At 57.3% G+C, this 27981-nt stretch overlaps 1 protein-coding gene, 1 long non-coding RNA gene and 2 pseudogenes across 4 annotated transcripts; 2 read left to right on the plus strand and 2 right to left on the minus strand.

The window, feature by feature from the left end:
- Positions 1 to 62: 62 nt before the first annotated feature.
- LOC107515765 (transient receptor potential cation channel subfamily M member 1) lies at positions 63 to 27964 on the minus strand. The gene is made up of 22 exons (XM_016154879.2): positions 27775 to 27964; positions 26932 to 27056; positions 26037 to 26208; positions 23663 to 23837; positions 23127 to 23250; positions 22031 to 22103; positions 21137 to 21237; positions 19624 to 19797; positions 18445 to 18579; positions 17831 to 17881; positions 16078 to 16218; positions 15462 to 15491; positions 11695 to 11990; positions 10365 to 10593; positions 9538 to 9660; positions 9058 to 9189; positions 8212 to 8340; positions 6073 to 6324; positions 4859 to 5033; positions 3203 to 3223; positions 1858 to 2032; positions 63 to 715 (listed from the first exon to the last, which is right to left on the minus strand). The coding sequence occupies exons 1-22, from the start codon at positions 27938 to 27940 to the stop codon at positions 454 to 456; spliced, it is 3261 nt and encodes a 1086-aa protein (XP_016010365.2). The 5' UTR covers positions 27941 to 27964; the 3' UTR covers positions 63 to 453.
- On the plus strand, positions 9389 to 9506 carry LOC118611828 (annotated as a pseudogene).
- On the minus strand, positions 20801 to 20916 carry LOC118611692 (annotated as a pseudogene).
- On the plus strand, positions 23243 to 26643 carry LOC118611412. 3 transcript variants are annotated; one of them, XR_004954369.1, is made up of 5 exons: positions 23243 to 24355; positions 25153 to 25459; positions 25670 to 25843; positions 26056 to 26229; positions 26379 to 26643. It is a non-coding gene; the product is annotated as an uncharacterized LOC118611412 (long non-coding RNA). The 3 variants fall into 3 exon arrangements; XR_004954368.1 differs by having other exon boundaries at positions 23243 to 25459; XR_004954370.1 differs by lacking the exon at positions 26056 to 26229 and having other exon boundaries at positions 23243 to 25459.
- Positions 27965 to 27981: the final 17 nt, after the last annotated feature.

The following is a 27981-nucleotide window of genomic DNA, read 5'->3' on the forward strand; positions in this document are numbered from 1 at the left end:
GGGCCCTGACCCCCTCACCCACCCCGCCCTGTCACACAAAGAGGGCTAGAGGGCTGTCCACTGGAGCAAAGTGGCTCACTTAACCCACAAGGCAAAATCACAGCTGTTCGGGATGTGGAACCGAATACTGTGTCTCTGGAAAACTTTTGCACGTATTTTGTGGCTGGAGTTAAGAACACAGCATCATTTCCCGTTATCTCTACATTCAACACATTAAAACGTTTCGAAAGCAACACCGCATTACTGTAGGAGAGTTGTTTTCGAAAACTCCCTGTTTCTCATCTCTTCATGAGTGGGCTTCCAGTCCTATTAATTACTAACAAACGAATCAAAGTAGACGCAAATGAACGCAAAAATGGGAAGCGTCCAGCAGAGCGCAGCAGCTGAGCTTGAATGCTGTGCATCCACGCATCGGGCGGTTTACGGAGCTTCCCGTGCGGGCGGCTCATGGGCTCATCGGGACTCGCCCCTGAAATCAGCCCGCGGTGGAAGGGAAGGGACTCGGCACGCACTCAGCCCGCGGTCTTGCTCGTCGGGGTCCCCTTCCCTCTTCTTCCGGCAGCGGCCGCCGAGCCGCATGCCGATGATGTAGAGGTGGCTGAGGACGATCATCGGCGGCGGGAGGACCGGCCGGTCGTGGAACGTCATGATCAGCTGGTAGCGCTGGAATTTCCACACTTGGTTGGATATGGACTTCACCTCGAAGAAGGTGTTGCTTTAAAAAGAACACAGTTTTCGTTAGCTATGTTGCTCTTTGTCGTGATCACCGGGGCCGTCGGTCACTTAACGCTGAAATGGAAAGACGCTGAAACGGCTCTGAGCGCCAGCTCGTGCTGACCTGGGCAGCCCCGTCTGTCCGTTTATCTGCCAGCCAGGGTCCTCCACCATCCAGGACGTGTTACGTAAACAATGAAGTGTGTCGACTCGTATGCTCAGGGAATTTTATTCCGTATATTTAAAGGTCTGAGCCACTGAGCTAAGCATTGTGAAGCATTTAAACGCCCACCTCAGTCACACCATTGGTGACTACCTTACTTTGGTAACCAAATCGATGGCTTATTGACCTTATTCGATCGAGCGCGTTCTTTTGGATGTTGGGCATTCTTTGTCTCCTAGTCCCCCATGGGAGACGGTGGAATTCTGACCAAACGCGCTGTCTGCTGATGTGGGGACCTTAGAAAAGCCAGCCCACCCCCATGACCGTCCTCCCGCACGTCTCTCAAAGCTGGAGTTCGAACCGGGTTCTCGCCAACGCCCCGTCTGGCTCTGAGACTATGTCCCTGTGAAGGATTCGTCCCTCATACTTTTCATCTGAGAAGCTAAAATAATGTTTCTCAACATTTATTAAGCACGGCACGTACTCAACACATCAGGACACAATGGGCGAGTTTTATAAGAAGCTTGATTTTCAATCTGAGCCATTTTTTTTTTCCCTAGGCCAGTTTATTTTATATGCTATAGATGATAAGGAAAATATTTTATATCATAGTACGGCAACTGTCACAGCTTAGGAAATTAACTTTGCTTCCCACGCCTCTGATAATGATTTAAAGGTGCAACTGGATCACATCTTCTCCGTGTTGACTCTCCCACGTGAGAAAATATTTTCATTAGATTCAAATACATGCTAAAGTGTCGAAATGCTAACCCAGATGAAAGGTATTTTGAGCCCACTCTTGATTTACGAATACATTAAGGCCGATGAAGGTTGAACAGAAAAGACTGCAAAAATCCCACTCGTTTAAAAGACCTCGTGAAATCCCGTGTTAACGTGCAGCATGGGCGGGTTGTGAGGCGAGACCCCCACGTCTGAGAGGGGGTAAGCCGTAAGCGCATGGCCGTCACCGCGACACGCACTTGAACACGGCGATGAGCAGGTTCACCAGCAGGATGTTGGCCACCAGCAGGTAGCACGCCATGATGGCCGGGGTCAGCCAGGCGCCCGGGATGCAGGGCGGCAGCCGCTTGCCCTCCTCGTCGTACTGGTTTTCCCCGCAAGGAGCTGAAACAGACGTTTGTCTTGTTGCACCTGCTTTTCACGTAGAGTGAACAGAACAGCTATAACTCAGTATGCTATCGAATGACCTATTTCTTTAAATTTTTTTTTAATTTTTTGATTACAATTGGTATACGATATGATATTAGTTTCAGGTGTACCGCACAGTGATTAGATATTTATGTAATTGATGAAGCGATCGCCCCAGTAAACCCAGTACCCGTCCGACACCACACAGTTATTACGACACTCTACGTGCAGCGCACGACTGTTTTGTAACTACCGGTTTGTATCTCTAAACCCCCTTCCCCCTTCCCCCATCCCCTCCACCTTCCCACATCCACCATCAAAAGCTTCTGTTATCCTGTTTTCTGGATTTCACACAACGTCTGTCTCTCTCTGTCTGACTCACTCCACTCGGCACAAGACCCCCTAGGTCCACCCATGTTGCTGTAAATGGCATGATTGCTTTCTTTTTTATGGCTGAGTAGTATTCCTTTGTGTGTATGTACCACCTCTTCTTTACCCACGATGGGCACCTGGATTGGCTCTATATCTTGGCTACTGTAAACAATGCCGCAGAACTATTTCTTCATTAATATGTTTCCTGATTTCCTAAGCAATAATTTACCATGTGAAAAATATCCTTTATGTACGCAGAAATAGTCATTCTTAACATGTCCTATTTGTAAAAATTTTCCCATTTCTTCATTGTGTTTTTCATCTGTAATTCTTAATTTGTAAGCAGATGAATCTATCGTTGTGTTTTCTTTACTCTTATGCATTAGAAAGTTATTGTGTCTCCTAATAATTGAACATCGGCTTATGTTGTCTTGGCTTCACTCATAATTAACTTTGAAAATACTTCTGTTATGGAGTCCCTCTACCCCCAAATCCATGAATCAACTGTTCTGGTGCCATGTTTGAAAATTATCTTTTCTCACTGCTCATTCGAAATGCCACTTTGACCACATGGGACCTATTTCCTGAAGAGAAAGCTGGGACGATCCCAGCAGTGATTAGCAAATAATCTTCACGAATTTATAGTCTACGTACTTCTTACTGACTTACAGTTTCAAAAAGTACTGACACCAGAAAACAAAGAGAAGGATTTGCAACCAGATGAAAGACGATCAGAAATTGGCCGAAAGACTAACTAATACACACATTTCGTGGACTAGAGTCAGCAATTCCATGTAAACTTACGATTAATTTCCATGGCGTAGACTGTCCAGTGATCGGAAAGCAAGGTTTATATTTTTAGTTTTGACGGGAAGGGAGGAAAACAAAATAAGGTGACAGTTGAGAGAAAAGTAAAAGAAACGATTAGCAGCTCAAGAAATGCCAAGTATCCACGCTCGGGAATTGCAGATTCAGGCCTGAGAGCAGCGATCTGTGGGGAAGAATCACACACGTGGATAATAGGAAATGCGTACGGATAGCGTTTGTGAATCGTTATTTCACCACAAGTCATAAGCCATAGCAAAAGCTCAGTGGTTAAAAATACTGTGAAAAAGACACGGGCCTGCGGGCAGACGGTCGTTTTAACGCACAGGCTAACCGACCAGGTGTTCTCTGTACCCCAACGCCAACTCCTCACAGCACAGGGAAACACAGAGCTATTACGTAATCATCAGTCGAGAATCAAAAACCTACATTTGTGGTGTTAATAGCATAGCCTCAGGTTTAATTCTATCTTCTCTCGTTACCCAATTTAATAATAATAATAATAATATATATATGTGTGTATATATATATATATATATATATATATATATATATACATACAATAAAAACGTTACAACGTATGTCTGGATCTGGGGACTTTTAGCGTTTATGCGTGTCTCGCTAATATTCTTGTAACCAAATTAGATTCTCATGCCGTGGCGCCCCAAGCCGCATACATGCTCCATGACGGACTCTGAGACACCTGCTGATAAAGGTGCATTTCACACGCTGCAGAGAAGGCCCTGTGTGAACCAGTCACCGGTCTGAGCTGGGGGCAGTCACTTTCGTGACAGCCCTGCGTCTCACATTTGGGGAGGATGCTTCGCGCCTTCTGCTCCCAAAAGGCAGACCGCCTGCCGCCGCAGCAGACGGGCTGTTGTTGGACCTGAGGCTTTGTGATTACTCAGACAGGTGTGAGCGCCGCTTACAAACAGGGCCAAGGAGCCTCGTGCGCGGGCGCCACGGTGACTGTCCGCATGAGACAGGTGTGAGGACGGTTGGGCTTCGTTTCCCTACGACGCACAGGAGACACTGTGACCTCCCTGCTCAGCCTCGGGGCGGGGCCTTCAGCCCCCGGAAGTCCCCGTGGGACTGCTCACGTCCTCTGCTGACAGCCAGGGTGTTGCCGATTATTAAGGAAAACAGCACTCTGGCGGCGAGGGGGGACTTGACCGTTGTGTGGACAACGGGCTTTGGCGGCCTGAAGGAGAGGATGGTGCCAGGCGCTAGTCACCCTGTCACGTGACAGCTCGAGGTGCCAGTCACCCTGTCACATGACAGCTCGCTGTCTCATTGCACTGGCACGACCGGCTCTGTCTAGGGGCGGAAAGAGGTTACGTGGAAGCGAAGTCAGGACATGGGCACCGGAGCCACACTCAGGAGCTGGGACAGCCACAGGGCTGGCCGAAGGGGGTGGGAGTCGGAGTCCTGGTTAATGGTTTTTACAGGGGAAATAACTGATGTCCCCAAAACTGCATTTCTCCATCTGCACTTATCTCTTCCCTAAGTGATTTGAAGCCCGTGGCAGGATTAAAAGGCGCGTCCTCCCCAGGGAACAGCGCCTCTGCACTACCTGGGACCTGGCGTCGGCCTCGGAAGCAGGGAAGAGAACCTTACTATGAATTCTAGTCTTACGGTCTATCTGGTCCGCGAACACCTCCCCGTAAATCATCCAGTACGGCATGTAGAAGATGTTCCGGGCCAACTTCCAGGACGGCTCCTCGTCGGGGTGCAGAATGGCTTGCCGGGCCACCCCGAAACTCATCAGCACGACCAGCATGATGACCACAAAGTAGAGCATGTCGATCATCTGCGTAGAGAGAGGAAACGTGTCTCACATTGTCCTGTCTCAGGGGCCGATTTGCATGGCTCACTGCACGGCTCTCCCCAGGGACCTCGCGGTGGCCACGAAGCCGATCAAGGGTGGAGACGGCCTCTTCCCCGCCCCCCCGGCCCCCACCCTCGGCGGCACTCGCTCTGCCTCGTGCGAGGCCCACGTCCTGTCCCAGAACACCGCTGTCCTCGGCTCCTGTTCTTAGTCCTCCTCACGCCTCTTCCGTCCTTGCCCACAAGCCAGAGTTCATCTCGTAAGTACAACCGCAGAGGGAGACAGGAAAGAATTGGGGGGAAGCGGCGGCACTTGGTGAGGCGAGCTAAGCACTGAGAGGAGGAGAGCTCCGACAGGGCGACCTGGGCGCTCACGCGGGAGCCTGCGCACTCGTACGCGGACGCCGAGGGTTCTGGTTGCTTTGGACACTAAACTGGCAGAATCCCTACTCGGGACGTCCCCGAAGACGCCAGCCCTTGCCAGAACGAGCTAAGCCGTATGCCCTTCTCGCTCAAAGCCACTTGCCCTATAAAGAAGGACCGCCAAACTTAGGGGACGTCCCTTCTCCTGGGGCCGGCCCAAACCCTGACGCTCTCCCTGGGGAGGTCAGGACGAGCTGCTGGCTCGTTTTGTTTTACAGTCCATGGCCTGTTGTGAAGGAAGCGTGGCCAAGGACCGCATGACATGCGCACACGGTGGCCCGTACGCACTCCAGGCTGGAGCTCGCGAGCCGAGGGCCGGGGGTGCAGGCGGGGGCCACCCGGGCCTCCCTGTGTCTGGCTCCACTCCATGTCGAAAGCGTATCCATCAGGTCCCTGCCGTGTGTGTGAGTGCACATGTATGTGTACACGCATGTGCGTGGGTCCACAGCAGTCCCTCGACTCATGTGTGTCCCCTGGATTCCATGAGGTCACAGAACCGCACGGGGACTATCTCAAAGCGAAGGTGCTTCCCGAAGGACCCCTCCAGCCCCCGCCCAGCCACGGCCTGCGGCCCGGCTCCCGGCAGGGTCCGCGCTCACCATCTTTCCGATCATCATCACGTAGGGCCCCAGGTACTTGTTGACGCCGAAGATGTCCAGGACGCGGATGTACCAGAAGATGATGTCCACGCAGTAGATGACGCGGCCGTAGCCCATGTATGGCTGCCGCTGCAGGCGCAGCGTGGCCCCGACCAGGAACACGCAGATGGCCACCAGGTCGGTGATGTTCCAGTACTCCTGCAGCCACACCTTCACCTTCTGGCTGAGCTTGCCCGGCTCCGACATGAGGATCTGCAGACGGACAGACGGGGCGCGCGGTGAGCGGGGCGGGCGCTGGAGCCGCCGCCTCGGAGGCTCAGACGGACGGACGCTCTGGTGGACCGTTCTGGGCCTCTGGCTCCCTCTCCTGCCCGGGACCCCTGAGCGGCGGGCTTCTCCGGGGTGGGGGGGGGGAGACAGGGAGCAGCCCGGGATCCTCTGTCCTCCCGCATTCCGCGTGTCCCACGCTCCTGGGAAGGGCGTCCTCCAGCTGCAATTAAAGCCGCCGCCTCGGAGTTTTTCCCCCTAATTCCCTGGACGAGTGCCTGTCACTCAGCCTTTCAACTCCAGGAGGGCGGCTGGGGCAGAGCCGTCCCCGTGGGCTCCTGGGGAAGGGCGGGCCCCCCGGTGGAGATGGCGCCGTCGGGCTCCGAGATGCCGCTTTGCCAAAGCTCCTTTGCACCTTAGATGTGAGAAGTCAGGGGACAGTTACACCGGACTTCATCCTGTTTAAGCTACTACCCTTCGAAAATCACCAGAGATTAAAAATCACCACTTTCTCAGTAAAATGGGGAGTGTTTGTCAGCTGGCATGCACAGGCGGTGGGCGGGGGCCACTCCCCTATAGGGGGATGCTGCGGGAGTCCCCAGGGCCCAGGGCTGGGATGGATGCTGGCCGTTCCTCGGCCGACGCAGCGGGATCTAATAGTTCAGCAACCCACACGCGCCGCCCGACGGCCGCCCCCTTTCCTGTGATGGAGGGCAAGCTGGCATCGGAACGGGGTCTGAGTGCTCGGACGGCACCCAGCAACGGCCGGGCAGGCCCCTGGGGACTGGCCTGAGATCTGCAGAGTTCGGATGAAGCCCGACTAGACAGGAGATGTGGGACTCGAAGGCGCGGGGCCCACAGCTCCGGGCCAGCTCACTTGCCTCCCCAGGCCCGCGGGCCTAGGGCATCCGGCCCACTCCGCCTGGAAGGAGCTGCCAGTCACGAGTTTTCAGTGAAAGGGTCAGTGATGATTGCAAGACAGTTGGAGTGGTTCCGTATCAGTGGGGGAAAGAACATGCAAGCTTACTCCTTATAAACGAATAGAGGGCATTAAAACTCGCAGGTAACATAAAAAGTGCCCGGCCCACGCTTCCCCTGCCGCCTGCAGAGGCCGCCCTCGGAGCTGCACGTGAATTTTTAGTCCTCAGTCATGTGAATCCTCTATGAGACGTGACTGTCTCTCTTAACACTTAGTTGAAAATCTCGTCCGCTCGGTTAGTGGCCAGCCCAGGTTCCACAGGTGTGTCCACTGGGTGGGCGTGCCCAGCCCCCACCTGCTGCCTTGGGGCCACCTTTCCCCCAGGTGCCAGTGACCCGTGGTATGGGTACAAAGTTCTGCTCCCCTCACTGAAGGTGGGACAGATCTCGCAGATCCGGCACACTCAGAGTCCCCTGCAGGGTGAGGTCAGGGGTCGCTGCCACCGAAAGCTCACCTTGCTCAGCCCCTTCCCCCCATCCCCTGGCCTGGCCCCCTCACCCCCTGAAACTCCACGTGCACGAGAATGCCCGCTAGCACAGGGTGGTTCAGAGTCCCCATGAGAGGCTGGGGCCCAATCTGCTCCCCGGGGGCTGACGGCATCTCGGGGACCTGGCAGTGTTCACCGCGGCTTTTAGAGGCGCCGAGACCCGTTTTTACCACTCACCACTGTCTGTTTTGCCTTGTGTTTTGGTTTGCACCTTCAGATTCATGCAGACACAGAAGGCGTGTGAACCTTCGCTAGGCAAGGGAGGGAGTGGCCTGAACCTGGGACCGTGACGGCTCCATCGGCACGTCGCGCAGCACTGGGGGGTGCACGCTGTTTCCCCGCCAGGAAGCGTGTGGGGTGAGTCGCGGTCGCGCGCCAGGCGGGGACGGCCCCGGGGACCACTCGCCTCGCGGACTTTCTCCAGCGCCAGCGTCACGATGTAGGAGATGACGACCCACTCCTGGAGGCAGGGCCAGTGTTCCATGCGCACCAGGATGACGTAGTTGAACAGCAGGAGATAGCCCAGGTACGAGATCTGGAAGACAGGCCGGCCCGGGGGGCGCGTGGGAGGCAGACCACGCCGGGGGGCGGTTACGACCTTACCTTCAGGTGGCCGCGGCTCCCAAAACCGGTTTTTCTTTTCCTTAAAACTTTGTTATTTTTTTATTTTATTTTATTTTTTTTAATGGTCAACTATAGTTGGCCTTCGGGATGATTTTCTGTTTGTTTTCGGTGTACGGCATAGCGGGGTAGATGTTCATGGACCTCAGGGAATGTTCTTTCCGAAATAAAGTTATCTCTTCCCACATTTGTATTACCAAGGTGTGTGAAAGGTTTTCGCCTTAAGCAAACGACCCTGACTGTTTTGCTTGACGAAACAGCGCGTTTGGGGCCAGCATGGCCGCATTCCTGCTGCACGTAGACACGGGACAAGATATCGAGCCCCATTCTGAGGTGAACATCTGTTTCATGGCCACCGTTCATTTGAATGCGCTGCACTGTAAAACTTTTCTAAGCCCTTGACGTTTTTTGTTTGTTTGTTTGTTTGTTTTCCCCTTAAATTGACTGAGTAATGCTGGTTAACAACATTATGCATATTTCAGGTGCCCTTTATAACGCGACATCGGTCATGCTACTGTGCGCTTCCCACCTGGAGCCTGGTCCCCTCTGGCTATGACACAGCGACCTGCTCGGAACGGGGTAAATGGCACACGTTAAGGTGTGTGTGTGGGGGGCGGGGCGGGGCGCTTACGGTGTAGAACCAGAACTTGACGATGGGCGCGTTGTAGAACTCGCAGATCTTCGTTCCGATGGGGATGCTCCTCTGCTTTTTGTGCCCATTCTCTTCATCCCCCTTCCGTGAGCCGGCGTCTGCGTTTCCGTCCTGGAAGACACAGCGAGTGGCCAGCAGGTCACTAAGAGGACAGGCAAGGTGCCAGCCCTCCCGGCGCAATATTCGACAGACGGGCACTTCCTCAAAGGAAGGATTACAGGAATCCCCCCGACGACAGAGGCTTCTTCTGGCAAGAGAAATCGCAATGGTTTTGAAGATGAGAGCTGATTGATACGCTTAAATGTCGGTAGTCTACGCCACGCCACCCTGAACACGCCTGATCCCGTCTGATCTCAGAAGCTAAGCGGGGTCGGGCCTGGTTAGTACTTGGATGGGAGGCCGCCTGGGAAGCCCAGGTGCTGTAGGCGTCAAAAAAAAAAGCCATTAAGTGTCACTGACCGCGGCCTCCTCCTCTTTCTCTTTGCCGTCTTCGTTTTCCTTGGACGTTTGGTATGACAAGTCGTCGTACGTGCGGAATTCCAAAAGCAAGATGGTGGGGGGCAGGAGGATGCCCATGATAACCTGGGGGTGCAAAACGGGGTTTCGAGCTGTGTCGCTTCCCCAAATCGGCATGTCCCAGAGCAGGTAACAATTTAAAACGATAACCTTCGACATTCCTGAACTTGCTCGCTGCCCTGGGGGTTTCCGCCCACCCCGTGTTCTGTGGCGTGTCTGGGTGGTGCCTTGGCGGAACTGCGGGCGGTAAAAAATTTAAGAACGTCCGCCCGTTTTTTCCTTTTTTAGATGAACAGCAGGCAGGATTGTGGGGAACCTCGACTTACAAAGCAGAGCTATTCTATTAAGTTTCAAAGCAGGTAAATCTTTAAATTAAAATATAATAATATAGTAAACATAACTAACAGAAAAATACTTCTTGTGAGGCCAGAAACACTTTGTAGAGAAACTGCTTGGACGTGGGTCGGGTCCCGGGCCCGCCGACAACCCGCTCAGACCCCAGGTGAGTTACCGCGTGAGTTTTCAGGTCCTGCCCCCATGAGACCCCGGTTGCCACGGCGACCCCCTCCACGGGGTCATTCAGAGGGGTGAGTGAAATAACCCACAGGGTGCTTAGCTCAGCTAGGCAGAGGGCGAGAGCCCTCAGGTGTCGCCTGTCACTCAAGTGTCACCTGTCACTCAGGTGTCCCCTGTCACCGCGCCGTCCCTGCCCGTCTGACGCGCGGCTGCTGCCCGTCCCCACCCCACCGCCCGGGGACGCGCATGCGCACCTTGAGGCCGGGGTTCTTCCGCACCCGCAGCCGCCCCATCCACATGTCGGTGAGCAGCATCTGGCTGCAGGTGTGCGCGATGAAGTCGCGGTGCTTGGCGGCCACGGCCAGCTTCAGGCAGGTGGAGTTGCTCCAGTTCTTCAGCTCGTAGGTGAGCAGCTTCATGGCGATCTGCTCATCGTGCTTGTACGACTGGTCCAGCAGCTCCACGGCGAGCTGGCCGAAGTCCCTGGAGGCCACGATGAGCAGTGAGGCCGTTAGAGACGCAGCCGCAGGGGCGGCCGGGGCCACCCGGGCCCTTTACTCCCAGGAGTTCGCGGGGGGGCGTCCCTGGACGCAGGGGGACCGCTGGCCCTGGGCTGGTGGCTCACTGCTCTTGCTGCACGTGGAGCCTTAGGTGGACCTCAGGCCCGCCCCTCAGGCCCCAGAAATGCAGACAAGAGGAGCCGAAGTCCCTTCCGTCCGGTGCTCACAGAACAGGGCGCAGACAGGAAGGACGGCAAGCCCCTTGCGATTGGAAGGCAGAAGTGTGGCCGCTCTTTGCAAAGGGGACGGGTGGATGCTGAACGGGGACACAGGGAGGTCCCATTTCGGGATCCAGGTGCCGGCCATACTGGTAGGTTCCATCAGAACCGCCACTCACCGGCACAGACCTCGGGGCCCAGCCCGGGGCGGGCAAACCTGTCCTGTGCCCGAGCATTGCTGGAGGCTCAGGGAGGGCAGCCTGAGAGGTGGAACCCCCAGGGGCCGGTCTTGGGGGTGCGCCCGCCTTTGCGAGCTTCACCTCCAGGAGCCCCGGCCAGATCCGGGCAGGGGAGGGGAAAGGGCACCATTTTGAAACACGCCGAAATGCCCTGTCCGAGGTCAGCCTCCGGGGGAGACCGCGTCCAGCCCGCAGTGGCTGTATTAGAGCCTCGGTGGCCCAGCCGCCCTGTCCCCGGAGGGCGAGAGGGTCTGGGGAGTGCAGTGAGGTCAGCGCAGGGCGCAGCTTCGGCTCACTCACCCCCCCCACCCGCCCCCCGTGTGAGTCGCCTCCGTGTTGAGATTCCGTGTCCCCAGTTCCCATGGGGGAGGGGCGGCAAACAAAGATGGTGACGCCCAGCAAGGCCTCGGAGGGACAGAGGAAAACGTCGCACCCGGCGGACAGAGCGATAGTTCACGGGCCACGGTCCTGCCTGAGAAACACGCTTGGCACCCCGCCCGCACGCCGAGGGCCCAGCGCCCAGGAAGCAGCCCGTGCGATGCCCCGCGGCCCCCCGTGGCTCCCCCACAGCCCCCCGCAGCCCCCCGCAGCCCCCCGCGGTCGGTCCCGCGGCCCCCGGACACCCACTTGGAGTTGTTGTCCAGGTCCTGGGAGATGTCATCCAGCAGCTCGCTCTCCGAGGACTCGTGGGCCATGGCCTTGTAGAGCTTGCAGGCCACCAGGGCCTTGGCCATGCTCTCCTCGCCACGCTGCCACAGGAAGAGTGCCATCCGCTGCCGCTTCATGAGCACGGCCCACACCATGAGCTCGTGGAAGGGGTGCTGGAAGCGGCTGGCCGCCGGGTCGTCCGCGTCCACCTCTGCCGCCTCCTCCTCCTTTTTCTTCTTCTTCTTCTTCTTCCCCTTGGCCGGAGGCTCGTCGTCCTGGCGGGAGAGGAGCACGGGTTCTGCAAAAACGCGCGACCCGGGGGTGCGGGACGACCCGACAGGCGACCTTTCCGACGAGGGAGCACGAGCCCGAGGGCCATCGGCGGTGGCCCCGCGGGGAAGTCCTTCTTCTGAAAAGATCCACGTGTTTACCGTGGTCAGTAAACCACCTAAAACCCAAAGGACTGCTGTTGGAAGAACTTGGCATTTTTTTCCCCCAGAATCTTTTGGAAATGGAGGAGATGCTGCAAAACTAAAAAAAAAACAAAAAAAAAAAAAAAAAAAACAAAAACAAAAACCACCACCACACTTAAATACCAATACAGCGCGGGCGGGCTCGGGCCCACAGGCTGGTTCTTGGGGCAGACCTAACATCCGTCCTGTGCCAGATGCTGCTAAGCCAGAGGTCAGCAGGACCAACATGAGCAGGGGCAGGGGAAGGCAGGAAGGCAGCTGGGGTCTCTCGGCCAAGGAGGCGGCCGCGGCACTCTGACCGCGCTTCGTCCTTCCACACGTCCTGCAGGTGGACGGCCGACAGTGCCCAGTTTCTAAAGGGGTCGCGTGGGGTCGTTCTGAAAGCAGGGGGACCTGGGGGTGAAGCGTGGGAGCGGCAAGACACGCAGGGCCTCGGCGAGTCCAGGCTGAGGCCGCAGCACGCAGTGGGACGTCAGGACCGGACGGAACGTGTGTTTTTTTGCAAACCGCTCGCCTGCCAACTGTCTCCTCTTACTCTGAGAGGCTGAGAATTTCTTCCATTTCTTCAGGGGAGGAAATTGTGGCTGAGAGATGAGCCAACTCGCCCACAATGACACAGCCGGAGCGCTGGGGGGCCCGGCTCTCCAATTCTCATCACGCGTGGTTTGTGACGGACCCGATTTTTATAATCTCGTCATGAGTCGTTTTAACATTTTCATCAAAATGATCGTATCTTGCCTCAGGTTTACATGTTTTTCTTCTAATTTTCTAATTTGTCCCAGTAAAACTACACTTAACGATAATTTAGGTTAAAAACTGACATTAGCTTTATTTTTAAGTATACATCAAATCAAATAAAAATTCACTAGTGGTTAATGAAATGTTGTAAACCAGCCCTTTTAAGCCTACCTTTGAATAAGATAGAATATTATTAAAATATTAATTGTATACAAATTCTCTGAAATTAATTTTGAGTGATAGAGAATATAAAAATGGGCTACTTTATCTGAAATGAGAGGAACCGTCACAAATCAACAAGAAAAAGAAACAAAACAATGAAACAACAGAAGATAGGAACCGGAAGTATTAGAAATTGACACATGCCAACCACAGTAAGTCTCTAAGCACACTCTACTTCCAAATAAACTTGAAAAAAAATTACGTATAGAAACAAATTGAATAACATAATAGCCAATTTTATCTGACAGATAAATATAAGAATTCTATTCAACAAACTGAGAATACATGTTTGTTTCCAGCACATGTTAATCATTAATAAAAACCAGCCAGGCATAAAACCCCAGATTTTCTGGCTCACTGAATTTCAGATACCAGAAATCATGTTAGTCTACACCCAAGGAACAAAATTAGCTCGCAAAGATGGAAGAATAACAATGATAGCAAACGTCTGTAGCTGGAAAATTTTAACTGATTATAAACAACTTGGATTAAAGAAGAAATCATAAATATTTGGAAATGAATGGCAGTGAAGGTTCTACTTACCCAAACCTGTGGGGTACCATGAAAACAATGCTCAGAGGGGAAAAAAACTGTATCTTAATGCATTTGTTGGATACAGGGATGATTGAAAATGAGCAAAACGCACTTTCAAATTGAATCAAATTGGGTCAATTAAAACGATACAGTAACTCTATAGAAAGTACATGAATACAAATAATAGCGGATGTTAACATAGAAAACAGAAGAAAAGAAAGTTGCTTCATAGAGTAAAAATGTCAATCAAATATGAAGATAAGTATAATTAAGAAAAAAAGACAGAAGACATAAATTTTAAGAATTTGCAAGAAGTGGCACACAACTAAAAATATTGAGGAGATTTAAAATTTAGAAGACAATGAACTTGAAGGTCTGGGTGAAATAAATCGTTTTTTAGGAAAATTGACTCTAGAAAATAAAATGCTATAAAGGTAGTGAAAGATAGCCCCCTAAAACAGGACGGGGCTCAGACTCTTTACAGGCTTGTTTTACAAACCTTCACCCCACAGACAAAACCCTCCCTGACATAAAGGATTAGAGAAAACAGAAAATTATGGAAAGCTGCATGTTATAACCCTCACAGGGCCTCAGTTTACCAGTAATGGTGCCATTATGCTGACGGTCTATGGACACAGAGTCTGTGGACCCCGAGTCCATATGGAAGTGGAGATGCTCTTTAACTCATGAAGTAATCTGAGAAGAATCTTTATAACAGTTTTAATATTCCGTGTTATGGTATCTCATTCATTTGAATATTTTTTAATGTCTTTGTTCTCAAGGTTATTTCTGAGTACTTTTATACTATTATAAGGGAAATTTTAGTTGATTTTCCTGGGTTTTCTAGATACAAAATAATATATTTTTTTTTTGCCCATAATCATATTCTTTCCTTTTAAAGTATTCTTTCTTTAATGTTTATTTTTCAGGTGATACAATTTCCAGAACACTTTTAAAAACTAATGGGGATGATTATGGTGTCAGTGATAATTGAGTCTTTGTCTCATTTTTGATTTTAGTAGAAATGACTACAGCGAACCACCGCTCAGTGAAAGGATTCCTCTCGCTATAAGATATGCATGCATTTAATCATATCGGAAAATATCTGTATCATTTATTTTATACCATCATTTCCTTGCTGGTAAACTTTTTTTTTTTTTTGAGTTGAGGAATCTATTTTACATTTTTTAAAAACTATTTTTAATTCATCCCTCAACGCCATCTCTTTCGGTAACTAACCATCAGTTTGTTCTCTGTATCTATGGGTCTGTTTCTATTTTGTGTTCATTTGTGTTGTTTTTTAGATTCTGCATACAAGTGAGATTATGTTGTGTTTGTCATTCTCTGACTTATCTTACTTGGTTGGTGTAAGACCCTCTAGGTCTAGCATTAAGGTACATTTGCATTCTTAGAAGACTACTTGTTTAGGACTTTAAAAATATCCCATCCAATTTCTTTCAGCGTTATGATTTTTATGTACATAAGGGGCCTTATTCTCTAAGTTTTCCGGGTTGACCTTTGCTTTTGAAAGTATGGCTTTGCTAATTCTAGAAAAAGAATTGGTTAGCATTTGACTTTTAAAAAATGCCTATGGTCTTTCATACAATTTGACTGAATTATCTAAGCAAATTTGGGTGTGTAGTGTAGTGGATTTTTTTCGTGGAAAACAAATTTGTTAAACAAATTTCAATTTGTTAAACAAATACGAAGCGAATAGGGCTACATATATTGGGCCAAGATAAAAAAAAAAAAAAATTGTTGAAAACAAAGCCTACTTACTTCCATTCCCAGAAGTTTAAGAGCTTTAGGCTGCATAATAAAAGGGGAGAAAAACATCGATTTAATGTCGGTGGTACCAATACCAGTAGTATTGTTAGTGTGGTACTAATACCACTAGTATTGTTAGGAGACGATAATGGATTAATAATTAATGGCAACAGCCAAGGAAAGGCCTTAATATGGAAACTCCCCTCGTCAGCTGAGGTCAGTTGAGAAGGATGGGAAGACACGTGACCCTCATTCCAGGCAGCGGGGAGACCTTCACGCCCAGAAGTGCGGAGGCAGTGGGCTCTAAGTGGGGGGCCTCTGGGGGGCTTCAGAGGCGCGCGCGAGGGGTTTTGACTGCGGAGGACACGGGGCACACTTGTACGATTTGACTTTGGCAGAGGCGCGTGGGCTCCCGTGACAGGCGGGGACGGCTGTCAGGCCGGGGGCCTCGGTGCGGCGATAATGAGCTTGGTGGTGACTGGGGCGGTGGGGAGCGCTGGGTCTTAGTGGGGGGCGGTGGGACGGGGCGGGGTGACGGAGGGTGACGGGCGGGGATGGGCGACGTGGGCGCGGGGTGGGACGGGGCGGGGACGCGGGGGGGCCCGGGCGGGGAACGGGGCGCGCCTACCCGCTTGGGCCCGAACAGGTTGTTGTAGAGCGCGCGGAAGCCCTTGCGCGTGTAGCGGCAGCGGTAGGCGCCCCCCATCAGGTACTCCAGCACCAGCCCGATGTCGATGAGGCTGATGTGGTAGTCGGGCGGCAGGTTGCCCTGCAGGAGGGGGGCGGCTCAGGCCCCGTGCAGCGGCCCCCCTGCGCGGACCTCCCCGCTCTGGGGACAGGGGACCCCGCCCCCCGCCCCGGGGGCTGTGCCCTTGTCCCGTCCCGTGCAGGAGGAGGCAGGGACCCGCGCACGGCGAGGCGGGCTCCGAGGGCGCCCCGTGAGGCTGGCGTCTCCGGTGAGGGCTCCCCACGGGGCCTGTGACTTCCCAGGGCGCCCCCTCCCCGATTTCAGCAGGAACCCACACCACCCGCTCTCTGGAGCGACTGGGAGTGGGCGAGGGCAGCTCGGCCACACCAGGGAAGAGGGGGTGCGGCGACGCAGCCGCGTGGGGCGCGGCAGGTGCCGAGGGCCCGTCTGCGCACGCGCCAGCCCCAGACCGCGGACCTAGCCCGGACGCGCCGCCCATTTCATTAGGGGTTTTTTTCCATATGCTGTTTACGGCTCGGCGAATGTCACATGCGGATGGCGGTGGGATCCTGGGGTCCACCTCACGCAGATTACACACTTCCAACGTCCCCCCCCCTTTTTGTTTTATAAAACATCTTTGACTTACAAGCGGGGCCTCTCGGGGGCTGTCGACGCGGATGTATGTGTCACACACTAATAAACCCAAGTTAAGGTGTGGGACGTGAGCGGCGTAAAATTAGTGCCGGTGGGAAGCCACGCCTGTCCCGTGCTGAGATCGAATCCCGACCCTCGAAAAGCCCCCTGCAACCAGACAGCCTTTGGGGCAGAATCTGGGGGATGGGGAGGGACTCTGTTTTGGGGAGCATGGTGGTCGGGGTGCAGGGTGGGATGAGGATCCAAGGACAGGTGAGGTGGGCGATGGGGGGAGGGTGCCTATAGGGCATCGGGACCGGCCAGGTTTACAAAACTCTTCACCCAGCATTGCCGGCTTATCCAGCATCGCTGTCCTGACGCATGACCATGTCGGGGTTCCACACGTAGAGATAGGGGGTGCAGTTCCTACTTCTGGGGAGCTGGCCGTTTGGGGCAGAGGAGCAAACGACACGCGGCCCCTGAAGCAGCAGCATGTCGGGACCCCCGCTCTGCCTGGGTGGACAGAGGGCGGGTGGGAAGGGGGTTTCGGGGAGACCGGACGCCCCGGGCAGCAGGCGGAGCAGGGGCTGCAGGGGATGAGGACCGAGCGCCCTGCAGACGTGAGCGGGGCCTGTCTGGGGACAGAATGCGGCTCCTCGGTGCGTGTACTGTGAGGTGGGGACATGATGAGGCGGAGTAGGGAGGGGGCTCCGGCCAGGCCCAGCGGGGTGCAGTGCCTGGAGGGAGCTTGGACTTCATGAGGTGCCGGGGTTTTAAGGGGGGCTCTGTGACTGGGGATAGGGGGAGCGGGGGGGGGAGGTGGGCGAGGGTCGCTGAGGCCGTTCGCCGAGGAGCCCCTGGGCATGAACGTTACACCTGAAGAAGAGGAATCTTTTTTTTTTTTTTTTTAGTTTTGAGTAAACCCTTTTTATGGAGACAGGACTTCATTATCTCTTATGCCTCCGAGTGGGTGACCACACATTTAGAAATGTAAAAACTGCTTTAAAAAGTGTCTAGTTGCAACGTGGCCAGAGGCCGGGGCTCCGAGGCAGCGACTGACCTTCTTCACGTCCCTGACCAGCAGATGCAGGGTGTTCGGGGGGCCCAGCCGCTGCAAGAGAAGCGTGCGGCTGCGTTAGAGACGCGTCCCTCCTCGGCCCGGAGCAAAACCCTCCCTACGCAGCGGGATCAACGCCTCGGTGGAGTGTGAAGACAGTCAGTCACCGTTGGCCTGTGTCATTCAAGAGACAAGACCGGGCACGGTGGAGACGCGCCAAGTATGTTAAACGAGATTTTATCGAGTTACTAAAAAGGGCACTTTATGAAGCGCGAAATGGTGTTAAAAGTTCGCCAGGTCGGCAAACCGCTGCCAAGCACGTGTGTGCGACTTAGAATTCCCAGAATTCACGGTCGTAATGGGAGCCGAGAGGGATCCGTTCACACGCGTCCATCCCAACGCGCTGGAGGTCCTAGCTGGCGGGCGCCCGCGAGGCCGTGGCCACCCTGCCGTTCCGGGGTGTCCCTCCCCAAGGACACCGCACTTCACCGGTGCTGGGCACGTTCACGCACAGCCACGCCGGAGTCGCGTGCCCCGCCGGAGCCGTGTGCCCCAGGACGGAGTCGCGTGCCCCGGGCCCGGACCGGACGCCCCCACGTCCCCTCCGGAGCGCTCACCGTGTTGTAGAGCTCCTCCAGCCGCGGGATGGTCAGGAAGTGCTGCATGTTCACTCCGTTTTCAATCAGGAGCTTCACGAAGTCCACGCGGTCCAGGACCAAGGCGTCCAGCATGGCTTGCTCCAGTGCGTTCACCTGCAGGGGCGGGAGAGGGAGCCCAAGGTGGCCTCAGTGGCCTCGGTGGCCTCCCAGGGGGCGCCAGCAGCGGCAGGTGGGAGACTGTGCAGAGACACGGCCTGACCCCCCCACCCCCCCATCCTAGAGCTCTCTGAACGTGGTCGGCTCTGCTCTGTCCCCGGTAAACGCCGCCACCTGCCCTCCCTCCCCTCTCTCCTCCGTGTGGCCCCTGTGCACCAAACCAAGGACCAAAGGTCGGTAAGAGGAGAAAAGTAAATGATTTTCTCGTTAAAAACAGATCGAGGAGGATTCAGAATGGCAGCCGAAATGGCACCACTCCCCTCCAGTTTCCAGCTTTGTTTTTAATTAAAATAGTTCGTTAACGTAGGTCGAAGCGTTCTTCTCAAAACGGAACGGCGATCTCGATGAATCTCCAAGCTCCCAACTCCGTACACAGTGTCATCGGAGGCGGTGGATCGTGACGGTTTATTTGCCGTTATCTATCATTTACGGCTCCGTTCTTTAAATGCGACGGGACCTGCAGCCCTCGCTGTCACGTACGGCTTGCTGGGGAGTTCGCGTCGCTGACTGAGAACGACCCATGGGGCAGCGGGCGGGACCCAGGGGCGTGCGGCCCACCACCGGAGCGGGCGCCGGCAGTCACAGTCACCGCAGAGGCCCCGCGGCCTGTCTCGCCCGTGTCCTGACAGGAGCGAGGCCGGGGGCCGCCGCGTGCCACACGACGTGTGACTGTCGCTGTCCCCTCCGCAGCCCAGTCGCAGGCTCCGCGCCCCGTCCGTAACGACGAGCGCATCCGCCACGTCTCCGCGTCCGCCAGGCTTAGAGCCGCTGCCGGCTCCACACCCAGAGCAACAAACGTGGCGTTCGTGACGACCCGCGGCCGCGTCACAGCGGAGGCGGCCTCGCTGGTCGAAGTGCTGGCACAGCCCCGTCAGTGTGTCCCCACGGCCTGTGGGGACTCGGGGCCCAGGACGGCCCTTTGCCCCGCACATACCCCACGGCCCCCGTGACCCCCGCGGAGGGGCAGGGCCACGCACATACCCAGTTCAGCAGCTCGAGCTTCCGCGGGTCGGTCTCTTCCTCCACCTCCTCCTTCGCTTTCCCTTTCTTCTTGCCCTTCGCTTTTCCTCTGCCCGCCTTGGTGGTGGCCGTGGGCGGCTTCTTCTCCTTCTCCGTGGCCTTGCTGTCCAGCGGGGGCGCCAGGCTGCCCAGGGGCTGCGGTGCACAGCACACAGAGTTAGGAAAGGCGGGAGCGGCAGCGGCCTCGCCTCTGCGTGCGCACACACGTACGTACACGCACGCACGCATGACGCACGCACAGTCGTCGCAGGCCTGGCTGTGCGCTGAGACGCTCCGACGTCACGACCCCGTTACCTACGCCGGGTGAGGGGCATTTACGCGCTCAGCGTGGTGACGTCTGCGTGGTGTGTGTTTCTCCCCCGGGGCCGATGGTGCAGAGGGGCCCACACAGGGCCCAGGGAGAAGTGCGATGGTCGCTCACGTGGGCGGGAGAGGGTGCCGGTGGAGGGGTCAGAGGCGGCGTGTGCGGCTGCACACGGGACAAATGTGACCGGAGCTCATCAGCGGGTGAAGGTCCCCAGGTGCCTGACACGGTGACCGGCCGGGCGAGTTGCCCAGCGGATTATGCACATTAGGAAGAATCTTGCCGTACAGTAAATATTTTAATTTCCTTCTTAACCTCCCAGTTTTTCCACTCAGAGCAGAACTAGCAGCTGCGTGACCGTGACTGCTGAATCCCGAGGAGGAGCCTCTGAGATCCAGGGGGGCCGGCAGGGGCCGTGCCAGTGCACCCCCGAGTCACGGCCATATGCCAGCACCCCTCACACACCATCCATGTGACAGACACCACACACGTCCCACCCCACACGTACATACGCTACACACAGACACATAAACAGCACACTAAACTACACACACACACACACACACACACACACTCTCCGGGCCTCCAGGGTTTTGTGGAACAGAGTTCGAAAAATCTAAACTCTCAACACAATCATTATATTTAATTTTAATGAGCTATTTTCTTCTTTAAAAGAGTAAAAACACTTTCAGTGTCAACATTACCGTATTTAGTGGTTGTTTCTATTTTTTTTTTCTTTTTTTTTTTTTTAGTTTTTAGGTGAGGCAGCCCTTGGTTGACTCACAGATTACAAGGACCTTGTCAGCTTACAATCCCTTATTTTTTATTTTTTTACGCCTACAGCACCTGGTCTTCCTAGGTGGCTCCCATCCAAGTACTAACCAGGCCCGACCCTGCTTGGCTTCCGATCAGACGGGATCGGGCGTGTTCAGGGTGGCGTGGCCGGAGACCTTTAGTGATCATTTCTTAAGAGCACTGGCCAGAATCTTTGATTGGCGCTACTGGCTCTTACTTCCTCCTGGCTCCGTTACGTCACATAGCAACAGCTGATCACACACTGGACCACCAAAACCCCAGACGACTTCCCGAGATGGTGACGCCACGCAGAACACACAGACACATCACCGTGCACGTTCGGGTTAAATGGCATCAACTGAAAAACATTTTCACCGGCCAGTGGGGCCCGAAGACGAAGATCTGGCTTCGCGCGATGTCCACGCGGTTCCAAGCCAGCGCCAGGCTCAGCTGGTCCGGGGCGGACGCGTTCGTTCCTGGAACAGCAAGGGAACGGGCGCTGGTCACTCCGGGCCTGGCCGCCGGGCTCGGTGGCACCGGGCGGGGGGCGGGGTGCGCGGTCCCTGCGCTGGCCCTGCGTGGTTCCGGGCCGTCTGCGTAGCGCCGCTGCCTCTCCTCTGCTCCGCTCTGGCTCCAGTGGCCACTCAGGCCCCACAGCCGTGGGGGGGCAGAGGAGGAACCCAGTGACTCTGGGGCCCTCATCTGCAGGAGGCCAGGAGGCCCGGGACTGTCCAGACACCTGCCGGGCCCGGCCAAGGGGTGCGGCCCCCAGCTACGGGGCGGCCGGCACCGCACGGCCGGGCAGCCAGCCCTCCGGCGACGCCCTCCTCTCTGCTGCTGCCGTCCCCATCCCCACGCAGCCGCAAAGCAGGCGGGACGCGCCTGTCCCCGAGCAGCCCCGAGCGGCCAGCTCACAGCCGGCCGTCAGACGCGGGGCGGGAAGTCGGGCCGAGCTCCGCGGGACGGAGCAGTCGCGTACAGCAGCCACAGGGAAGGGACGTCTGTGCTCGCCCCCCGCGAATCGAAATCCGCGGTGAGCCGCTACCCACGGGAACCGGTGCTGATGCCAGCCACGCAGGCCGTGGGCACCCTCAGGCACACCGGCCCTCAAACCCACCCGGCTCGGCCCTGAGCTGCAGCTTCGCACCGCGGGACCCCGGGGCAGCCTGCCTCGCCCGGCGGCGCAGCTCCGACGGCCCGGCTCCCAGCACCCGCGAGGCCGCGGGGAGACAGGGTCGCCAGCCCCTCCCCGCCCCCCCGAGAGCTCACCTTTCAGCAGGGCCGTCAGAATCGCCATCTCCATGTCCTGCTGACCCTCGGAACCCATTCTGAACACGGTCACCTGGAAGCAGGTCGGTCGTGAGAAGGCTGGGCAAAGCGAAGTCGAAAGCGGGGGCGAATCGGGGTGTCTTTGAACGGGGTGCAGAGACCGAGAGCAGCAGGCTGCCTCCGAGGGCCGGCCGCATCCAGCCGGCTCGTCTGACGTGGGCAGCGACGGCCCTGCTGGCCGCACGGGGCCCCCGCCTGATTCCTACCTTGCCCCCCAACATCTACCTCGTCGTGGGAGACCACGATGTGCACGCCGGCCTCGCCTCCTTCATCGTGTGTGGCGGGCGTGGGTTTGTTTGCATGCCGAAGGCAAGGTGACAGCCCCGCCAGCACGCCGACAGCTCGCGGAGGCTCGGCCGGTGGCCCGCGCTGTGTAGCAGTGAAGCGCGTTTGTGTCGCGGTGTGCGCGTATTTCAGAGGCGATGCGGCCATGCATGCGACAGGCTACGGCACAGTGTGAACAAAGCTTTTGTGTGCACCCGGAGAGCCAAAGCGTGGTGCGACTCGCTCACATCATCGCGATATTCGCTCAGTCGCAGTGTCTGGAACGGAACCCGCCGTACCTCTGAGGCACGCCTACGTTTATGTGTGGGAGGTTTGTAGACTCAGAATGTTTTTATTTTCATTTTTAATGTTTTTTTAACCTTTCAGTTACAGCCGACGTGCCGTATTAGTTTCGGGTGTGCAACACGGCGATTAGACATTTGTGCAGCTTACGAAGTGATCCCTCCGATAGCCCAGGGCCACCTGCAGCCACGCGGGATGGGCAGGTGCCTGCTCCTCATGGGCCTGGCTTGGGCAGGACGTCACCCTCCGCGTCCGAAGCCTGGGAAGCGCCCGGTCCCCCTTGGCACGCCCCGGTGCTGCTCGTGGCCTGCGGGTGTGGCCGCCCGTTGGGTGTGGGTTTGCACGCTGCCTCGGAAAAGGCTGAGCTGAGACTCGGCCAGCTCCGGCCGCACACGCGGAAGGGACCCGAAAGCGGCTGCTCACGGCTCTCCCTGCGGAGCCCACGGGGAAGGCAGCTCGGGACACTTACGAGCTCCTTCTTCTTCATGCACTCCGATACGATGGCAAACAGCTGCTGTGACTGCGTCTTGCCGTAGTTGAACGTCTTCTGGATGGTGACAAGCAGCTGGTCCCGGAGAGAATCATTTATCGCCCTGTTCAGAGGAAGCGCGTAGGAGGAGGCAGGGGCACGGGTTAAGTCTGCGCACGGGGACCGGCTGACCCTGTCCACCTGGCCTCCCTGCCGGGCAGCTTTTCCGGCGTGGGAGACAGAAAGGGGCCAAAGTCCAAGCTGCGTGCACACCCGTCCTCTGTCCCAGGCTCGCGGGGAACCTGGGGAGGTAGCTGCAGTCTGGGGACAGCGTGTCCCCCGGGGATTCCGTGAGGATCGCCACGTCTGGACCTCGCGTGCTGCCCGCGGCGTGGACCGCGATCCGTGCCGCCTGCTCGTCTAACGCTCTCGGGGCGGCTGACGGCGCCCCTGGGGGTTCGCTTCCTGGCCCGAGAGGAGGCGGTGACCCCCGCGCCCCACCCGCCCCGGGCCCCGTCACGGGGCAGACAGCTCACCCTCCTTCCTCGCTGTACTTGTGAGCGAAGGACAGGACGTCGGAGGCGCGGCCGCTGCCGTCGCACACCACCACGGGGACCGGAGGGTCCTCCCGGAGATACTCCAGGACGGTGGAGAGGACGTTCGGGCCGCCTTCCACCACGAGCCCCACGACGGGCACGCCCTGCCCCAGCCCTGCAACGAGCACAGTGTCACCGTGCTGTCCTCACCCCGTCCTGGAGCTCAGCGTCACCCCCCCGTGGCGGGGCGGACGTCCCCTACGCTGCTGCGAGTTTCCTAGCGGCCCGGAGGGTCGCGGTGTGCGATGGCCGTTCCCACGCATCGGTGCGAACGCAGAGCCTGACCGAGATGAGCCCCGGGCCCATGGCGCTTCCCGAGGAGAGGCGAGGCACCCGGAAGTTTCCGCTCGCTAAGAGAATGGCTCCCTCGCTGCCCGGTCCGGGTCCCACGGTCCCACCCCGATGGCCGTCCCCTCACACACGACGCAGCGAAAGGGGTCCGGGCATCCCCGGGTGAGCTCGCTTCGCTCCCTGGCCTCTTGTGCATCGCCCTGTGATGGTGGCCCAAGCACCCAGCCGCCACGAGCCGCAGAGGACCCCCTGCCAGAGGCGAGCTGCCACCACGCCTCCTTTAGCCCCGAAATGAAAAGTATAAGAAAGTGTTTTGTGAGCTCGCAGCGGCGTCTGAATGTGGTATGTCGCGGGGTCGTTTCTGCCCCCAGTGCCCAGAACGGGCAGGGAGGGACTGGGGGGCAAGCCCGCTGACCCCAGCAGCCCCTCGGTTTGTTAGTTCTTCCCTCCGTCTCTGCCAGATGCCGGGACCCTTCGGCGACGTGACAGGGACAGGCTGGCCTTCGGCGGCAGGGCTGGTAGGGGGCTCCGGGAGGCAGGAGGCAGCAGAGGGTCCCTGGAGTCCGGGGTGCTGGCGGAGGAGGGTGCTGGGGGCAGACGGGCAGCCGACAGGCTGGCCCACCGCACAGTCTCACCCCAAACTGCCATGATGGCTTATAGTCTGAGCCTGTTTCCCCAGGCGTCATGGGGGTTATTTGGTCAGCATTAGCACACAGCAAGTAGAAGTGTCCTTGGGCTCAGGTCTGAAAGTGTCAGATAGAATCTGCTGGAAGACCTAAGAATTTCAGGGATCCAGAGTGTCTGCTTGGCTTCCCAGAGGCGCTTCAGTCGTCGGGAACTCTTAAATACTCTGAACGGCTGTGCCAGTCTCCACCAGAGCAACAGCTCAGCAGAGGTGTTTGGGGGTGACTTGGGGCCAGGCCCTGGCCGAGAGGCGCTGAGAAGCAGACCAAGATGACCCGGGTGCTGCCTTTGCGGGTCCAACCCACGCGAGGCCTGGCACCCGGGGCTTCAAGAACGTGGCGGCCCATCACCCTCTTCTCTAGAAACGGCTGAGTTGTCTTGGTTTGGGCTCCCCGCAGCTCCGAGCCGTGAGAGGTGACCACTGAGCACCCCTTTGCTGTCCCTGCCCCACTTAGAGCCCTAGGCAAAGGATGACAAAGGGAAGCCCACCGGTCACACGGCCAGTGTGGAACTTGCGATCCAAGGACAACAAAAAGCGTGAGGATAAGAAGACTCGGTTTATGGACGTGGACGCTTTGTTGTAGGCGACGTCCAGCCACGCTCCGCGCTGACCGCTTTTCCGGCTGCCCTTCACAGAGAGACCTCGGCCACGATGGCGGACGCAAAAGGCATTCCAGGACCACTTCTCCTCGTCGGTTTGACAGTAGCTGTCGCTGGACTGCGAAGTGGCCGAGTCCACAGCGGCTGTGTTCGCTCTAACAGGTTATGGCCCTTCCCTCCGGGAGGGACGCCCCTGCCTGCTAGCTTGACCTCAGCAGCTCCCCCCAGCCTTGCCCCGGGGGCCAGCGCAGGCAGTGCCCTGTCGGAGGGGTGGGGGGCCCTCTCCGGGGCTCCCCGACCCCCCGCCCGTCTTGGTCTGGGTGAGAGGCCAAAGCTAAAGAGAGTTAACACTCTCATGACGTGTATTGACAGAGGGAACCGCGCTGAGTCTTCCCGTTCGGGTGTAAGAAAGAGCTGTGGTCACGAGAAGGAGCGGGAAGCCTGGGCCACACGGCGCCGGGACGTCAGAGGACAGTGGCCGCAGGGCTTTCTCGCGTCCACCCTCCTGGGGAACTCGGGGCCCAGCACCGAGTCCTCGCTCAGCGGGTGTGATTCAGTGGGGAGGGGGGCGAAGGGCGCCCGCGCCCTGCCCGGGCCGGGGGTGTGGGCCCTGCGGGCCGCGCCGCGTCCAGCCCGGTGTCCAGCCTCCCCGGCATCGCGGCCACCCCCGCGCCCGGGCCTCCCCAGCGCCCGGCCTCCCCCGCGTCCGGCCTCCCCGCGCCCGGCCGCCCGCACTCACGCGTGTTGATCTTCTGCAGCGAGATGTGCTTCTCCAGCTGCCGGCGCAGTTTGGCCTCCGCGCCGTACTTGCCCACAGTGCCGTTGTCGGCCAGGATGAAGTGCGTGTGCGCGCTGTTGAGCACGGCCAGCTTGCTCAGGGGGTTGGACATGGTCTGGTACACGCGCGTGACCTGGCGGAGCGCGCGAGGCAGGTCAGCGCTCGCGGCCGGGGCGCGGGGACTCCGGGGAGCCAGGGCGCACGGAGGTCCCATGCGGCCCCGGCTCACGCCCTTATCCTCCTAATAAAGGGGTTCTGTCCTGCAAGTTTCTATATTAAATTAGGAAAAACAAACTGCTGTAGGTCATGAAAACCCGGCAATCGCACTCCTGGGCATTCGTCGCAGAGAAACGGAGGCCTGGGTCAGCACGGATCCCGCGCGCGACGCTCATGCGCCTTGCTCGGTGACGCCGCCGGGGAGCAGCGGAGACTCCGCGGCCCATGACGCGCAAACCCACCGGCCGTGCGTGCCGCAGGGTCGACTCCACGCGTGAAGGGCCAGCCCGCCAGTGCCCGCGCCCGCCCGGGCGTGCGGAGCGGGAAAAGCCGCCCTCGAAGCGAAGCGAGGGCAGGTAGGCGGGGCCCGGGGGCTGGGGGGGCGGGGTGGAGTGAGCCGTGGATGGTACGCCGCAAGGCGGGGCCCCCAGGGTGAGGAGACCTTCCCATTTGACTGTCTCAGGGACCGCACCCCGGCCGCATTTCGTGCCCCGTTTTTGCAGGATGTTGCCATTGGCGGAAGGGGGGAAGGCACGGGGGACCCCTCTGTCTTAGTTTTTACAACTGCGGGTGACTCCACAATGATCTCAGAACAAAGACTGCGGTTCAGCGCTGGCCAGGGTCGCGGGGAGATGCTTACGTCCTTCCCGACCAGATCGTCCCTGTTCTCCACGATGCCCCACGGGGCGATCCCCACGGCACACAGCCGGCCTCTGGACTTGGAGGGGTGGTCCTTCAAGGCGTCCCCCACGTGGCTGACGACCCCTGTGAGCAGCCGTAAGCCACACTTTAGGCCCTTTGCCTCGGCCCTCCGTTCCCGACGGAGCAGGACCCAGACACGTCCTTAAAGAGAGCGCATTGGAAGTTGGGGTCCACCGGAACCGGTCGCCTGTGTTGGCTCCTGGAAGGAGTGGGGGGCAAACCCCAACGCACTGCCGCGCAGAGGTTTGCTTTGCTGGTTCCTGAGACCCGCGGTGGGAATACCTGTACCTCTGACGGTCCCCGGCTGCGGGCCGCTGGAGCAGACGCCCAGACAGCCTCTCCGTGCCTCAGTCTCCCCTCCCGTTTGATGGGGAAGGGACTGTCGAGAGCCTCGGTGAAAACGAGGCTCACACAGGACGCACGGCGGGTGCCAGAGATGCTGACCGTGACCGCTACCATGCCCAATAAGACCCAGCTGCTGGGCGGACCTGGGCTCTGTCACAAACACCACCAGGAGGCAGCGCCTTTGTGTTTGGTCTTACAGACCTCGTTTTACTGCACTTCGGGGGTACTACGTTTTTTACAAATGGAAGGTCGGACTGCGGAATCGCGTGGACATAACTCATGTGCATTGGGAGTTCAGAACACTCCCATGACCCATCGTGCCGTGACGGCCGCCTGACTGCGACTATCCCCGGAGGCCCGGCCGCGTGCGAATGCTCTCAGGGACCGTCCCGGCGCTGGGCCCACGCACTGACTGCGAGGGGGGCTCTGCTCTCACCAGTGCTGACGCCCCCCGTGAAGATCCAGGCGCCCGTGGTCATCGCGGCCTTGACCAGCCCCTTTCCAAAGACCTGCTTCAGCTTGGGCTGCATCTCGAAGTTCTGGAGGCCTCCGTGCACGGAAATGAGGAGCTTGGGGAGTTCCAGCTGCCAGTCTTTCACCATGAGGTGGAGCAGCGCGTCCGGCTTGGTGTCATAGGACACCC

The sequence above is a fragment of the Rousettus aegyptiacus genome, unplaced genomic scaffold (genome assembly GCF_014176215.1).
Source record: "Rousettus aegyptiacus isolate mRouAeg1 unplaced genomic scaffold, mRouAeg1.p scaffold_m13_p_14, whole genome shotgun sequence".
NCBI classification, from domain to species: Eukaryota; Metazoa; Chordata; class Mammalia; order Chiroptera; family Pteropodidae; genus Rousettus; species Rousettus aegyptiacus.

Excerpts from the sequence above, each read along its gene's own strand:
- LOC107515765 (XM_016154879.2), bottom strand. The coding sequence starts at position 27,940 with ATGGTGAAAGACTGGCAGCTGGAACTCCCCAAGCTCCTCATTTCCGTG. Across the intron at positions 27,057-27,774 it reads CACGGGGGGCGTCAGCACTG|GGGTCGTCAGCCACGTGGGG; the intron begins GTGAGAGCAGAG and ends GGCTGCTCACAG. Across the intron at positions 6,325-8,211 it reads CGCTGGAGAAAGTCCGCGAG|ATCCTCATGTCGGAGCCGGG; the intron begins GCGAGTGGTCCC and ends GTCCGTCTGCAG.